Here is a 16876-nt window from a genome sequence, read left to right on the forward strand (position 1 = left end):
TTTTTTAAAATTATTTTATGTGTAAGTGTTTCGCCTGAATCCTGCTCCACATACATACAGTGCCTGGAGAGACCAAAAAGGGCATTGAATCCCCCAGGACTAGAGTTACAGATGGTGATGAGCCACCATGGTACTAGGAATTGAACCTGGGTCCTATGGAAGAGCAACCACGGCTCTTTAACCACTAAGCTATCTCTCTGGGGCAATGTTTGGAATTCTTAACAAAATCAAAATTACAGATTGAAGAAATACAACTTGGCTGATTTCGGTAGTTTTGATTATCTTAATATAGGTGTATTAAATATAGGTATATGCTAAATGTTTTTTTTCATTCCTCTAAACATTATTGTGCTTACTCAGAAAATAATAATAAAGCAAACAAACTTGGGCTTTAGAAATGGTCCACAGTTAAGAACATGTGTTGCTTTTGTGGAGAACCCAGGTTTGGTTCCCAGCACCTACATGTTGCCTCACAACTATCTGTAATTCCAGTTCTAGGTGACCCGACACCCTCTCATGACTTCCACTGGCAAAAGGCATGCGTAATGCACAACACTCTGCAGAAAAGTAAACAAATCAAAAACAAAACCACACCTTACTAGTTGGAAACAGTTTCCAGAATAGTGGTTAGCAAACAGACACATCTGGAGAAATGTTTCTTCCTGCTGTCAAATACTAATGTGTTCCACAGACAAATTATATTGTACCATCCACAGTACAGATTTTCACATGTAATCAAAACCTGAGGCTGAAGGATGAAATGGTGGGTAGTGACTTAAACCAGATGCAATGTTTGGCCAAAATTCAAGTTCAGTAATTCCAGAAGGTCCTCAGTTGTAAATTGTAACTATCTACTTCTTAAGGGTAACAGAAAGAGCTAAGATAAATATGTGTAAACCTCGGACCTTCGAAGCATATTGACAAAGAAACCCCCACACTAGAAGGGAAGTGGAAGGCAAAGACTTCATCAACAATCCATTGTAGATACCAATGTGCAAATTCAGTCATGTAAAGCAACTGTGCTTTAATGGCCAGTTCCATTGTTCAGTTTGAGAAAGGCTCTCAGGCTGTTTTTGCTTGGCTCTAAGTTTATTTGGAAACTGGCAGGGACTGTCATTATGTGAAGTCATGTGCATGCCATGAAAGGTGTTCAGATGCTGAGAGGTAATGCTGGCTGTGAGCTGGGATTTCATCTGGGACTATCAACCAGAGACTATCACAGGGCCTGTGATTCCACGCAGTATGACCTCCTCAAGACAACCAGACTTCTTGCCTGGTCAAGAGTATAAGAAAGGAAGATAGAAGCCAACTTGCTTTTAATGACTATCCCTGGAAACTTGGCAGCCCTGCTTCTACATTTTACTATGAGAGTAAGCAGGTCCAGCCCATCAACAAGGGAAGGGAAGGCAGACTGAGGAATCAAAGGAGCAAGCAGATATGTAGTTGCTATTCAATTAATGAAAATATTTTCGTCTGTACTATCTGAAATCAAAGAAGAAAAATGAGACTATAAAATCATTGCCCTGGATTACTAATTGTTGGGGTTTCCACTGTAGTTGAGGCTTCATCCTCAGAGATTCATAAATCGCCCACCCTGGAGAGTCACACGGGGAATCTGATCCTGCTACACACTGCCTGGCCTCACAGGCTTTCCTTTGTAACTTAGTGAAAAAACTCAATTAACCCATGTGTTGGCTAGTTTTATATCAACTTGACAGAAGCCGGAGTCATTTTGGAAAGGGACCCTCCAGTAAGAAAAGGCTTACTGGATTGGCCTATGGCATTTTTTGATGAGTAATGTAGAAGGATCCGCTTCACAGTGGGTGGTGTTACCTCTGGGCTGGTAGCACCAGGTTCTACAAGAAAGCAGGCTGAACAAGCCTTGAAGGTCAAGCCAGGAAGGAGATAGGCCCTGAGACGATCCTTAATATTATTAATTTTATTAATATATTAATATTGTTACTTTGTTGTATATTAATATTGCTATATTAATAACATTAATAATATTAAGTGGTGCTTATTTCCCACTATCTCTAAACCAAGCTCTACACTAAACCCACCTCAGCTTGAGAACAGTCACATGGGAAGAAACATTTACTGTCAACTGTATCTTAAACAAATTTGCATTGCATATACCCTTTTGTTATCAACACTTGGGGCCACTAATACAAACTCCACAGCATTATGGCTTCACTTTCTCTCAGGTTAACCCAGCCAATCCAACTGGCAAGACAGCTTTACTCCCTGTCACTTGGAAACCCATTCATGCTGTTGCTTTGCCATCCTACAGGCATCATCCTTATCTGTATGGATGACTACACACTTCATTTCCAGCTTGTGGGGAATAAGAAGCAGAACCAAAGCAGTTTATTTCAGGGTTAACCTGCAATTAACTGTACCACCCTCTCTTTGTACACCATGGGCACAAATTCAGTCACACCATTGCAACCTGCTGTTGGAAGTATCTGGGAAAACAGGCCCAGCTGGAACCAACAGTACAGCAGTATTAGGAAGCCTGGGCAAGAAATCATGTCAGTCCTCTATCAATGTCTCCTAGACTAAGGGAGGGGCACAGGGGGAGAAGGGGGAGGAAGGGTAGGATTGGGAGACAAGGGAGGAGGCCCACAGTCAGGATACAAATTGAATAAATTGTAATAAATAATAATAAAATACTAAAAAAAAATATTTACTGAACTTCTCAGAGTCCATTTCCTCCTCTATGAAACAGCAATAATATACCTTACAATAGAAATTTATAAAATGTGCTTATACTCAGTAAAACATGAATTTATGGAACAGAACGCAAAAAGAATACATGAACACAGAGTCTATTCTGGAGATGGGCAGTGAAAAACCACACCAACACCACGTGCCTCTGCAACAAGAAAAGGGAAGAACAAGTTTATTTTCTTTCAACTGTGATACAGTCTTGATGTCTCAAGTTAAAGCCAGACAAGCCAAACTGGTGGGGACATTAATCCCATAAGGAAAGCCTCCACAAAAACCAAAATGGCAAATTTAAGTTTAATAAAATTATGTGGACTTAAGTAGAAAACTAGGTTGCATTGAAAACCCAAAATGAGAACAAAGGCTCTCATGGAGGTAGTATTGGTATTTTTGAAAGGTTAGTAAGTACCACCACCACTGTCTCCTACTCCAGAAGCAGAAGGGGTAGGAAGAAAGGAAGAGGAGGGAAAAGAAAAGATGATACAACAATGTGTGTACATAACCAAGTACAAAGTGGGGGTACAAGCTTCAGGTCCTGATACAGTATTAATGGGTTAGAGACAACTAAGTTATCAGCTGAGCAGGAGAAAGTACAATGTAGTAGAACACCAGGTAATAGTCAGAAGTAATGAGCTAGATGCCTGATACCTGTTGAACAATAAACCAGGAAGAGGTCTAACACCATTAGTACGGATATTCAGTAGAGTGTAAATTAAAACCACACCACCTGAAACACATTACAAAGGTATAGAGTTAAGTATATGTCAGAGATGTCAAGAGACTAAGTACTTCTGTAGGAGGATGCTAGAAGAGATGAAGGCACAAAATTTAAACCAGGGAGGCAATTTCTCTTTTTAAATAATAGTTAATTTGTATCCTGAGCAACATATAATTCAATTCTGTACTCTTAAGTGTCAAAAAGGACTGACAGAGGTCACTGAGCACAGGGCTCAGGTTCCTGCAGCCTACTGGCATCCTCAGTCACTACAGCATAGTACCATGCGAGCTTTGACCTTGGCATGGCATTTTCTATATTGAAGGAGACTTTATCCACGAACCTACTGCTGGGAGCACTATGGAATGGGTCCTTTGACTGGTTTATTGAACCCTCACACTTGTGAGATAAAAGGGTTGTAAGAACAACCCCAAAATATGCAAAATTTGCCTCACTTCTCCAAAGTCACAATGTAAGCTCAATGAATACTGAGCTTAGCTTCTCTGCTAATCTATTATTAGCACCTTCTCCTAAGCGACCTAAAGTAAGAATCTCTTCAGAGATTTAACTGCAAGCCAGTCCTAAAAACTACATACAAGCTGGCAGTCAGCCTTCATTCTTATTTAGAAATAAAAACCTTCACAGCAAGCCCTTGGCATGCTCTCTTCTTTCCTTACCTGCATTTCATCAATGTGCCCAGAGCCCTGGACTACTTCCTCAGCCAAACACATTGGCAGTGACATTCAGGTTTGCTCCTCAAAGCCCCTGACGTAGGTTTCTCTAACATGTGATGAGTTATTCCAGATTTTAAACTAATTTTGGAATAGACAAATCACTTATGTTTCCTGCATTATGTTGACAGCCAGAAAGCATTTGAAAGCTGAGGCAATAAAGCAACTGTCAGGCAGTAATGTAGGTCCCAGAGCCCAACAAACACGTCACCACTCAAAAGCTTTAAACACTGCTCAAAAATGACACTTTGAAGACTAACATGATTCTGACTTTATTAGATCAGAACAAATGAAGTAGCAGCAAAAGATCCATTCTGCAATCTGGCTTCACTGGTCCTCAGACAAGGAGGGAAGTGCAGTGAGAGATACATCTCAGTCTCAGCCTCTCAGAATCTCACTTGGGCCCTAAAGTGCATCTGCTTAGTGACATTGTTTTTCATTCCCGTCTTCAGCATCCATTTTGATTTCATCCTCTGGACATACTGCATGTCCCGTTCACGCATGAGAGCTGCTCCTGCGGTTGGAACAAGGGTAAGAAATGAGGCAAGGGTCTCTTATTTACTGTCAGAGAAAGTCGAATCTTTGTACAGAATTTCCAAAGCTGGCTTAGGGTAAGTGGATTCTTATACTTAAAGACAGATGCTAATGTGGGAGTTCCAAGCAAAAGACCTCAGATATCCACATGTATCCAGAACTGTGTACAGGAACTTTGTAAACAGTATACACATGTGCAATGCTTTTAGGCACCAGAGCTTTCTGGGACCAGAAAGGCAGTTCCCTAATCTTCACCATCTCCACCTAGACTTTCTTTCCCAGAAGAACAAACAAGACAGCTTTATACAGCACACTATGAGAGTGTGCTTTCAAAGCTTAGTACCTTCAGTTGTCAGCTTTACATATAATGAAAGAAGCTACCAAAGAAGACTGACGACAGACCTGTAGTAACGTGCATTATATCATACAAGCACTATGATAGTCAACCTCTCAGCTCTAAGGTAGATACTGTTAATCATTTTCTTTGTATGAATGAGCAAAGAGAAACTAAAACTTAGTAATTCTCATGAGTTTATGAGACCACACATGTCTCCACAGCACCTTAAGATACTATTTAATTTCTGTTACCTCCAAGTAATTTCAGCTTGTCATAAATTCTAAGATTCTTTTAATAACTATTATCTTCTGGAAATGTTGATGATGCATATTAAGTTACTAGGCTGGAAACATTAATTTTTTTTAAATCATGGCGTTTCAGACTTACTATTACTAAATATCATGTGGTAATGGAAGTCCCAGAGCTAAGAAGTCAAGCATCTCCTGGAAACGACCCAGAAGAACAACAAATGATAACACGGCACCCAAGCCCCCATGAAGTCCATGCATGTAAGCATCAGTGTACCTGTGCTGCCTGTCCACCCCAGGGCTCGGTATTGCTGGAGTACTCTGCCCACAGCCTTCTGATTTCTAGCAACCGTCACAGCTCTTGGCAAGCCAAATCGTTGTTTGTAGTATCTCATCAAGGAGCGATGACCCACTCTGGCACCTGTTTTTTGAAAGAGCAATATTCAAATACTTCTTCTTTCAATTGAGAGCTATAAGCCAAAGGCTTCCCAAAAGATCGTCAAGGGCACCAAGCCTTAGGGATTCTAGTAGAAAAAGAGGTGTAACCTGGACAATGTTTATTTAATAACAGAAAAATACACCAGTATTATGAAAATATATATGTATGTACAGATAAAGGCCAAAAATCCCTAAGAGAATTGGAGCAGGACAAAAATGAAATCATCTTTTTTCTGGTTCAGTTTTCTATTCCAGCATTCCTCCAACAGGAACGAATTTTACCACACAAGAACACCTGGCACCTGCTGTAAACATCTTCATTGTTACAGGTGGAGTGCTACTGCCATCTAGTGGCTGAAAGAGATGCAACTGAACAAATTAAAAGGCACAGGCAGATCACCAACAGAGCCAGTGAGAGGGCACAGCAGGCAGAGGTGCATGCTGTACTAACCCAGCACCCCCAGAAACCACATTAAGGTGGACAGAGAGAATCAACCTCACAAGGTTGGCCTCCCACCTTCCCGTACATACCACAGCACATTCACACAAATGCCCCAACTCCCACACAATAAGAGTAATTAAAAATTTTAAACAAAGAAAAGAAAACATACGTTTCAAATCAGAAAACTAAGGGACAACAGTATTGGCCATGTAAAGTCTGAACTTCTATAATTAGATTAATAAATCCCTACATAAGCGAAGTTGTTTGCTAGAGGAACAATTTGAGTGAGGTTGCTATTTAAGGGTTAGTTATATCTGCTAGAGGTCCAAAATCTATTCCAGTAGTCTGTTAATGTAACACAGCCACATTCATCCATAGAGATATCAGCCTTTGTGCTACAATGAACAGCTACTAGAGACAGAATGGCAAACAAATCCTAAATTTTTGCTTTCTGGTCATTTATAGGAAAATTACCAAATAGTACGGCTTGACTTCTGATCACAGAAATTAACAAATACTACCATATTTTTTTAGTATTTGTTAGTTGCCGTGGTTTTTGGATGGCTAACTCTAGGCTCCACTAGAGAAATGCTTTTCAATAGGTGATTCTCCCATACTACAACCAGAGACTGGTCCGTAGGCCAGTAGCATCAACCCCCTGTGGGTTTACTAATAAAAGCAGGCTATGTTTTTAAGAAAAATATTAATTAGGATATAAGCAATCAAATACCTTTCCAAATAGAAAAACACAAGATATTTAACATGGCATGAAATAGCCATTCCCACTGAAAATAAATAAATATGGATGGGTAAAATCCTGTGTCTAGTTTCTAAAGTAGTTTTCAACCTATGTTAAGTAAAACCATTAACAAATATGCAAACATGAAACAGTATATCACAGAAGCTGTAGAAAGCATTATCTGCTTTTAAGATCTACACCTATAACGGACATGAAAAGTATTGAATTATTTGAGTCCCTGTACCTGGCATAACACTTGAAAGATATTTACTTGCCACCCAGATGTCATGTTTTTTCATCAGACTCAGGTGTTGACAAAAAGAAACTTCAATTTTAATCTCATGTTCTTTGGTTACCATTATGAATTGATAAAACACATCTCTCTAAAGCCAGGTGTTGATTTAGACATTTCTGTGGCGAGACCTTGGTTTACACCCATGCCTCAATTCAGGGAAACATGTTCTCTGAACATCCGTGTGAGATTAATTTCTCATGGGAAAAGAACCATATATACATGAAAGTCCTCTCAGAAAAAAATTCAGGATTATTTACTGGAATTTCCAAATTACAACGTTAAGTGAGGATGGCCCAGATTTGCATGGATGATTATCCCTAACTGAGTAATGATAATGTTGGTAATTAGTATATAGTAAGTCAATATGTAAGCAATACTAGAAATACATCTTACAGCTTCAGAGAGCTTCAGAGTCAGAAGAGAAGTGAGCTACTCTTGCTGTCAGTTAACAGTGAGAACTTGGCATTAATATCATATAAAGTACTAAGTGCAGCTCAACCTGAAGGCTCGTGGGAAGAACAGATTAGCTTTAGAACACTGTGACTGCCCCATAACAACAGTTATGTCTATTTAAGAAATTCCTGTCTATCTAGCTTTCATCATGTAGCTGTTTATAAAACTGTCTATTCCTGCTGGACAACCAATGCAACTGATATAAGAATCTCCAAATCTAATTTCCTAAGATTAATTGTGCTTTTCTCATGAACGTAACAGCAGTCTCATCTGGCCAGTTGGCAAATAAATCAATGTATCTTTCACACCAATTTCCTCCATATGAACTGAAGAGTAATGAAGGAAATGTAAAAGAACTGAGCCAAGCTACAATCTTCCAGAGAAATGCTCAGAGTGCCCTCTACTGGATATTTTTTTCATAGTCTCTGGATTTGTCTTGCTGCTGATTTTACTAATTAACAGTCTGGGTATGTATCTACATTTAAGGTGCCACACAATTAACGCTTTTGAAACCAGCTTAAAAGCAGGCCCTTAGGTGTATGATCCTTTCCAAATTGGCCATGCTAACCATGGCAAACAAATGACTATACCCAGAAATTTCCGAGGTTGTTTATTGAGAAACAATTAGCTGATCCACATGCTGCCACTACATTTTTATACAATGTTTGTTCAGAGATTTCAATTTTCTGAGTTATTACAAGCCTATAATGAAGCACAAGAGAAAATCAAGTATGATTCTTAGTTCTTACAAGCTTCCTCTGCTCACATTGCCTTTACTACTACAGAACGAAAGGACTCAAGCTTGCTTTCCCTTTGAAAGTCACTTCCACCCTCTCAGTCAACAAACATTCATCCTGTTTTAATGTGTCTGAGACCCATTACTAAGATGAAAGAGAAAAGGCAGTCTGTTCTCAAAAGTAATGAGAGGTTGCAGAGGAGGAATCACATTTACTGCTTTATAGCTCTGCATGTACATACCTTAATGATGATAGAGGACAATTATTTCAAAAGTGCCAATAGGGAGAATTTTAGTGTTCCCAACACAGAGAATGGTACAGTATGCAATGATAAATATGCTAGTCATCTTGGCAGAATCATTATATATTATATGCATGTAGTGAATTGCCACACTGTATCTCATAAATAGGTAAAATTAATATGCATTCACTTAAAATATATGCATGTTTTTAAAAGGTAGAACACAGACAAGCAAGACAACAGTTATAAAAGAGTAAAGTGAACTACCAAACAGATGCACAAGTATTCCAGGAGCAGAGGAGATGTTCAGGAGTACTCTCAACGGGGTAAAACCAAGATGAGTCTTATGGTGGAGTACCAGAAGAACCACTCATACAGAGACCCAGAGGAGACCGGTGTGTGGCAAGAGGTTACCATAAGCTTTCATATTCCTTGAAGGCAATGGTTCCCAGTATGGAACCATACAGGGTAAAGAAAATATACTCATGCTTTGGAGAAGGTGGTGGTCATTATAAAGAAACCAAACCAGACAGATGATGGCTAGAAGAACTGTGACACAGACCAAATAACCTAAGAAGAAAAATATCCAAAAGACATTAATTACTCAATTATCTGAATGGGAGAAGACAATTCCTAAAGAGATACCCATTTGGGGCTTTGATTAACTTTAGAATATTCAACGACCCTAAGAAGTATTTTCTACATAATTAAGTATTCCTTACCAATTTTCAAAAATGTCAAGTCCAAATGAGAACTTCACCCAAATTGAGAGTGATTCTCAAATAGGATATGGCTGTGATATAATGCTTAACTCGATACAAAATGAAGTAGAATTACAGTGTTCTTCAGACATGCTTTGTAAGAATCACCTTAGTCAGCTTATTTAAGATCTGTTGTTAACTTACTCTCCAGGTAAGAGCTAGGAATGAGCAAAATGGGGACAGATTATCTCACAAGACGAATTAAATATCTGCATAGCCCCTAGTACGTGTAAGGACACTGGTTCCATAATTCACTTAGATACTAGAATCCAAATATGCTCAAATTCCTTATAAAAACAAAAGCGGCCGCACTTACATGCGACCCACACATATTTTCCTATATGCTGTACTGTTGTAGACTGAACACAATTATACTATACTGTTTCAAGTATAACCAGTACATGACAATGTTATTTCCCTAACATCTTCAATTCTTAATTGGCTAATTTTGCAGGTACAGAAACCATGAACAGAGAAGACTGGCAGTATTTCTCATTCTATGAAAACTAGGTTTGGGGGATTATATTCTCCCGCTTACCACTGTGTATTGTGTACTGTAGGCTATAATACACTACAATAAAACTTCCTCACTATGTAGGAGGAATTTTATCCTCAACACACCCTCTCTGCTCGAGGCATTAAAAGATTATTCATTGGAGCTAATATGCCTAGACTAGCTCCCTGTATGCCATGGTGATACTAGATATGTTTTGCTGCTTAGGTACATTAAAACAGAAAAGCAAGACTTTCCACACATATAATGCTTCATCAGATACCTTCACTGGCAGGAAGATGCCACTACTGCTATATACGCAAAACTCCTTTGCCATGCAGAGACTTAAGAAAGGCTTGGTATAAGGTCCTGAAGAAACTGCTTGGTACTGTGTCAGCTTCATATATCAGACAAGAGGATCTACTTTACAGAGCTGGCATAGTCTGAGTGTGCTCTGTGCTCAGTAAGCAGGAAGTATCTATTAATACTTTACTATCATCTCTACACTCCCTTCTCTTTCATTTCAAACAATGGCCTCAGAGGTTCTTCCTCACTGCCTCATTTCTTTCTTCCTACACAATAAACCGCAGTGGATGCTTCTCATATTCATTACTGTTTCATCTTCTCATTCCTGGGAAATTCTTGTTTTCCAAGGGAAAAGGCAGAATTAATCCTCTGTGCCTCCCCTCAACTACTAGAGATAGGCAATCCAAGCATTGTTATTCAAATATCGACATACGAAACTATTTTAGAAGTTTGCTACAGTTTGAATATGAGATGCTCCCCAAGTGAAGAAACTAGAAACTTTAGGTGGTAAGACCAAGTTAAGAAAAGTGCATCACTACAGCCAGGTCCCTGGCGGTATTCATTCTGTCCCTACTATCTGCTATGAAGTAAACAGTCTCCTCTACCACGTAGTCCCATGGCCATGATATTCTTACCTATTCTTACCTAATCTTCTGAAACCATGAACCAAGATAAATCCTTTGTTTAAGCCAGGGTAAAGGTAACTAATATATAGCCTGAGCTATGTATGGACACAGGTATCAGAGGAATCAGTTCAAAGAGGGAGAGGAATATCAACCTCAGAGAAAAGCCAGGGAGATGGCTTAGTTGCTAAAGTGCTTGTCATGTAAGCACTAGGACCTGAATTCAAATGCCCAGAACCTAGGTCAAAAGCTGGGAATGTTTGCACACCTCTGTAGCCCCAGAGCTGGAGCCATGGATCCCTGAAGCTCATTCACCAGTCTAGCCAAATGAGAGAGAAACTACCAAATAATATGGAGCAATAATAAAAGTAACTCAGGAAGATGCCCAACATTGACCTCTGACCTCCACACACATGTACCTATAAACATATATACACAGATTTACTAGACACAAAGAAAAAAGACATATATACATATACAGAGAGATAGAGGATGAGGGATCTATCAGTGTACATATTTTAAAAAAAATTTTAAAAACCTAGTCAAAATAGTCTAAATCGGGAAAGAAACAAGGAAAAACAATGACTCAATTTTAATGGAACAGCCAACTTAGAGCTAAGTAGCTACATTTAAAGTTTACAAGTACTTGAGAGCACATGCATGCATTCACTTCACTCACTCACACACACACACACACACACACACACACACACACAAAAACACTTTAAGCTTCATGTTCTTTACCCTCAGTATGGCAGGTAACTGATGAAGACATGCTTTCTCCACAACAAACCAGCATCCAGCTACTTCTTTCTGACAAATACACTTACCAGAAGGAAGTATCAGCTCCATGGTTTCATCGTCACATTCCAGTATCTTTTCTGAGGACAACTCTTCAAGGTTATCAGGGTCTTGCCCCTCTTTGTAATCTGGGTGGCTACTCCTGTAACAGTGAAATAATTGTAATAAACAGACTTACCTGAAAGAGAGACATGCAATTGTAAATGAGCAAACTGCCAACTGCTTGCAGGGAATGACCACTAGAAGGACTGAAGGATAAAACTACTGCCAAAATTTCTCTGCAACAAACTAACCAAATGGCCCTTAAGAGGATGTTTCCCTCTCTCTAGAAAGGTCACCAAATGCAGAAGATAAGAGCCCAGAGCTAGACATGCAGTTACATACCATTTACAAGATAAACAAGGTCTAGAAAACTTCAGCCCAACAGAATTCTGTGATGACAGAAAAACACATTTCTATGTCTCTCACATGTTCACTTTAGATACACAGGCCTTTAAGTACTGGACTTTTTAAAATGCAGGTAATGTGACTAAATCACTGAATTTTTCAGCACAAGCACTGAATTTTTAATATAAATCTTTTATTTCATTTCTTTTAAGTGGCCGTTAAGAATATGCCTAGTAATTACTACAGTAATTACAGTTATAGAAGAATCTGTTTCTAAATATTTCCAAATTTTCATATTAACTGGACATGCAAAAATAAGTGAATAACTATAGACAGTGATGGAGAGATGGCTCAGGGATAAAGTACCTGACATGAAACCAGACCTGAGCTCAATTTCCAGCAGCCACATAAAAACAAGGCATAGCACTAGGGGCATGAAGACACTAGTACCTAAGGAGCTTGCTGGCCAGCCAGTCTAGCTGAATGAGAAAGACAGAATTACCGTTAATATAAGGTGGAGGAAGTTGGGTTGTATAGCAGAATGCAATACAATACAATAATGTTAAAGAGACCTTCCATGTTTGAGGGTAAGAAGGTATAAAGTGGCAGTCATAGTCTATAGAAGGCACTGAAATATAAGACTGAGTAGGAACCTACATATACAAGAAGCAGATGTAGATAAAGTCAGCACATTTATCTATACTTCAATATTTCCAGCAGTATGGCCTCTTGACTTATTTGCTTAGCCTACTCCCAATTAGTCATTCGTTCTAAAGGTCAAACCCTGCTATCTGGCAGGAAACTAAAAAGGGATATTATTTTATTGCTTGGGGAGGATGCTTTATTTTATTTATTTATTTTTATTTTTTTTTACAATTTAGTCACTTTATATCCTGATTGTAGCTCCTTCCCTCATCTCCTCCTGGTCCCTTCCTTCCTCCCTCCCACTTTACCCCCATCCCTCTCCACCAGTCCACTGAAAGTGATACTCCAAAACAAATTTTTTTTGAGACAATGTGTGTGTGTGTAGCCTTGGTTGTCATGGAGCTTGCCCTGTAGACTTGGCTGGCCTGGAACTCACAGAGATCTGCCTGCCTCCACTGCCTGGGGGAGGATGCTTTCTATCTCCAGCAGAAACTCAAATCTGTCTTCTATCTGCTACCACCTCTCTCCTAATTATGCAATCCAACTGCCACCCTCAACTGCAAACTACAACATCAGGAAGAGAGGGCAGAGCAAGTTCTAAAAGATTAAAAATTTTCTGACCATCTACTCAAGCTGTGGCTGCTTGGCATGGTACACGCACATACACTATGCTGTATCACAGAAATTTTGACATTTTAACTAACTATTCATGAACATCTAACCTACTTGTTGCATAAGTATGAAGTGCTCAAGATTACTGTTAGAGCTACCTAAGGCCAAGATCTGGCATAAAATACCAAGCAGTTCAATTTCTTTAGTCTGTGATTCAAAGTCTCTCAGGGAACCCAACTGTGAAACCTAATTTTTGTATTTCTATTCACAAGGTAATTTTGTTAATCAAAATTAAAGTTCTGACTATTTAATCACAAAGAACAAAACCAAGTTATTCATACTCACTTTGGGCTGGCGGTCTCCACTTTTCTAGATTAGTTTGAGTAAGCTTTTAGCTTAGATACGTGTAATATGGGTTAAGAATATATCAAACAAAGCTGAGTGAGAGATCACAGCTCACAGCATGGTGGGCCCAACTCATTTCCAAAAGAAAAGGACAGATATCATCCATTAGCACTCCAGTATAAATATGATCTCAAATCACTTCACAAACTCATCTTACCTAAAGTCATAGAAGTCTGCAAATTCCAAAGCAGCATCACCATCTGTGAAGAGCTTGCAGTGGCTTTTGTCATTCATGTGTGCCTGGACAGCTTCTGTGGAGTAGAAGGATTTCCCTTTCTCATTACACCACAAGCAAATCTTGCCAACACCGACTTTTTCTCCTGGTCATATGGGAAAAATATGAAATCAATCTTCTGAAGTCAGGTTAAATCTCAATATTTACTCTCACAAATTGAAGACACTTCTTCATCAAAAGCAAAATGATTGAACTTACCCAAATATTTAATCAGTCCTTTCAAGTCTGAAAGATATTCTATATCAGGAATAAAAAAGCTGTGGATTTTAGTCATATGAGCCACATTCTTCACGAGGGAGCTTGAATGATGGGAACAAAATAAGCAGTCTGTTATTGGGATGGCACCTAGGGGTGGGCTCTCTCCAGCCTCCTCATCTTCTGCATCCTGGTCGTCGTCTACTCCAGGGTTCTCACATTCCAATCCATCATCTGAATCAATATCTTCCCAATCTTCAAGCCAGAGTTTTGAAAAACAATTTTACTTTTAGAGGTGTGGTTAAGCAAGCAGTCAGATACCAAATGCTTCACGACATAGTACAAGCCCTGCCTGTCCCCCTGAAGCCAAGTTCTCTTTCAAGACATCAATTTTAGCTACTTATTTCCCCTCAGACAAGTTTGAATGATAAGAAACTAATTGCTCCTTTCCAGCTCATGGTAAGCTCTTTGAAGTAGTCTCTAACTTGCTTCCTGTGCTTCACAGCCCCTAGCGCAGTACTAGACAGAGTTAAGTGGATTCCTACCTGGTTAGTTGGCAGTGTCTACCATTTCCCCTTCACAGGAATACTTTAGTGTATACTATGGTGTGTGCAGGGGTGTTATATGAATGCTTTATCATATCCTTCCAAGTTCAACTTAATCATCAATGTGACAAGTGAGACCTCTAGGAGCCCTCAGGACTGAACTCATATCCTAAGAAGAGGACTTAGGTGAACTTGCTAGCCTCCCGTTTTTTAGCGTTTTGCTCATCCTTCATGAGTATACTACCTAGAACTCTATGCCTTTTCCATCGTAAACAAAGCCCTAGAAAAATAACCCTCCATGGAGCAGGTCCTCACCATATAATCAAGCTGCCAGCAGCTAGATGTTTTACTTCCCAGCCTTCATGACTGTGGCAAAATAGGTTCATACTGCTTATAAATTACTAGGCTTAAGATATTTTGTTATAGATGCATAAACAGACCAATATATGAACACAAACACTGTCAGTATTAACAGTGCTGTAGGGGTGAATGAATAAAAGGCTCATAAAGTGTAAAAGCCTTGGCTGCTGGCTGGAAGACCACATTTCAGGCTTACAGGCAGTTTGAACCCCTCACTCAGTTTTAATCAACTAAGTGAAATGCAAACTCTTAAGAAGCCACTATAATGACAAATTCTACAGGAGTGTGTCAACAGTCTGTCCTTCTGTGCTCAGGTGTAACCATTCCTCATCCAAACTAAAAGTAGCATATTCCACCTGTTCTTTTATTCTTTTTTCAATCAACACTTTAGGTCTTGTATCCACAACAGAGAAGCAGACATTTAAATTGCTTTTGGCCATCACTCTAAAATGTCATAATGAAGCCAATCATTTTATACAATGAATACATGCTACTTCCTTCAAAACATATAAAGAAGACTTGGTATAAATAAAAAAACAATTTAAACCTTGTCTTGTCAATAATTAAAATGCTTAAACAATCGCACTGTTCCCTTGGTCCACCGTGAGTTTGGTGGGGCCGGGAGCAAGCATAAAAATGGGAGGCCCACAATCCATCTGCCGAAATAGTTGAAAGAAATAAATCAGGTAACAACGTTCTATCCAGGAAGGATATCGGGGGCCTATAACCCAGCTCCCGCAGAAGCTGAGGTAAAAGGATTAAGAAAGTCAAGGACAGCCTGGGAAAGATGACAGAAAGGACCGGCTGGGCGTCAGTAGAGTGCTCCCCCGACAATCTCCCCTGATTCAATCTCCAGTGGGGGGCCATCGCTAAGCCCGGCCCAGAACTCAATCTCAACCAGGAGGTTTCCTGGGAGCCAGAGCCCCACCCCAACCCCGACAGGGCCAATACCTTCCTCCTCATCCTCATCCTCCTCTTCCTCTCCCTCCTCTTCACTGTCCTCCGACTGCTGCTTCGCCAGCTTCCTCGCCTGCTGTTCGAACCACTGGAGCCGGGGCGGCTTCTCCGCGGGGTCTCGCTCCTGAGTGCCCCGCCTGCCCGCGCCCGCCGCCCTCCTGGATTCTTCCGTGGGCACCGAGAGCGCCTTCTTGGGAGACGTGGACGGCTGGGCCTTGATGGCCTGCTGGATGGCGGCGTTCATGGCGTCTTTGTCCACACTGTCCACGTCCAGGCCCTTCTCCAGGTTCTTCTCGTTCATCATCTCCACCTGCCGGTTCACGGCCTGCACCGCCTTCTTCTCCAGCTCCACGTGCCGCCGCGACCTGAGGTGGTTTTCGTAGGCGTTGAAGGTGGCGAACTTCTTGCTGCACACGGTGCAGTAGGTGGCCGTCCCTTTGCTCTCCTCCTCGGCCACCGCGCGCTGCGCCCGCACCCGCTCCTGGAAGCCTTCGGCCGTCACCGGGGCCATGTTGGCCACCTTGCGCCGCAGATTGTAGCGGTGCCAGTCGGTCTTGTAGTGTGCGCGCTGCATCTCCGCGTCGCGGAACGCCACCCGGCAGGTGATGCAGGTGTACGACGCCATGGCCGGGCCGGAAGGAAGAGACGACCTAGCCAAGAACCTAAAGATCAGCCTTCTAGTCCCACAAGAGCCTAAGACACCACCTCGCCCACAGCCACCAAAACCCACACTAGACCCCGGCTTTCGGAGTCTCACTGAGGGAACTTCCGCTACGTACTGGAAGCTATTACCAGCTGGGAGGGAAGTCCCGCCTCCTTTTAGCCACGCCCCGGAAGTGGTGGCGCTTCATTTCTGTCCAGGTGCTAATGGATCCGCCCTGTCAATCAGAAGTGGGTGTTCCTGGAGGAAGCTG

At 40.7% G+C, this 16876-nt stretch overlaps 1 protein-coding gene across 1 annotated transcript; it reads right to left on the minus strand.

Moving 5' to 3' along the window:
• Positions 1–4429: 4429 nt before the first annotated feature.
• Znf622 (zinc finger protein 622) lies at positions 4430–16745 on the minus strand. Its single transcript, XM_021629190.2, has 6 exons — positions 15957–16745; positions 14104–14355; positions 13828–13990; positions 11651–11763; positions 5570–5713; positions 4430–4687 (listed from the first exon to the last, which is right to left on the minus strand). The coding sequence occupies exons 1-6, from the start codon at positions 16585–16587 to the stop codon at positions 4560–4562; spliced, it is 1431 nt and encodes a 476-aa protein (XP_021484865.1). The 5' UTR covers positions 16588–16745; the 3' UTR covers positions 4430–4559.
• Positions 16746–16876: the final 131 nt, after the last annotated feature.

The sequence above is a fragment of the Meriones unguiculatus genome, chromosome 3 (genome assembly GCF_030254825.1).
Source record: "Meriones unguiculatus strain TT.TT164.6M chromosome 3, Bangor_MerUng_6.1, whole genome shotgun sequence".
NCBI lineage: Eukaryota > Metazoa > Chordata > Mammalia > Rodentia > Muridae > Meriones > Meriones unguiculatus.

Excerpts from the sequence above, each read along its gene's own strand:
- Znf622 (XM_021629190.2), bottom strand. The coding sequence starts at position 16,587 with ATGGCGTCGTACACCTGCATCACCTGCCGGGTGGCGTTCCGCGACGCG. Across the intron at positions 14,356-15,956 it reads GGATGAGGATGAGGAGGAAG|ATTGGGAAGATATTGATTCA; the intron begins GTATTGGCCCTG and ends TCTGGCTTGAAG. Across the intron at positions 13,991-14,103 it reads AGGACTGATTAAATATTTGG|GAGAAAAAGTCGGTGTTGGC; the intron begins GTAAGTTCAATC and ends CCATATGACCAG.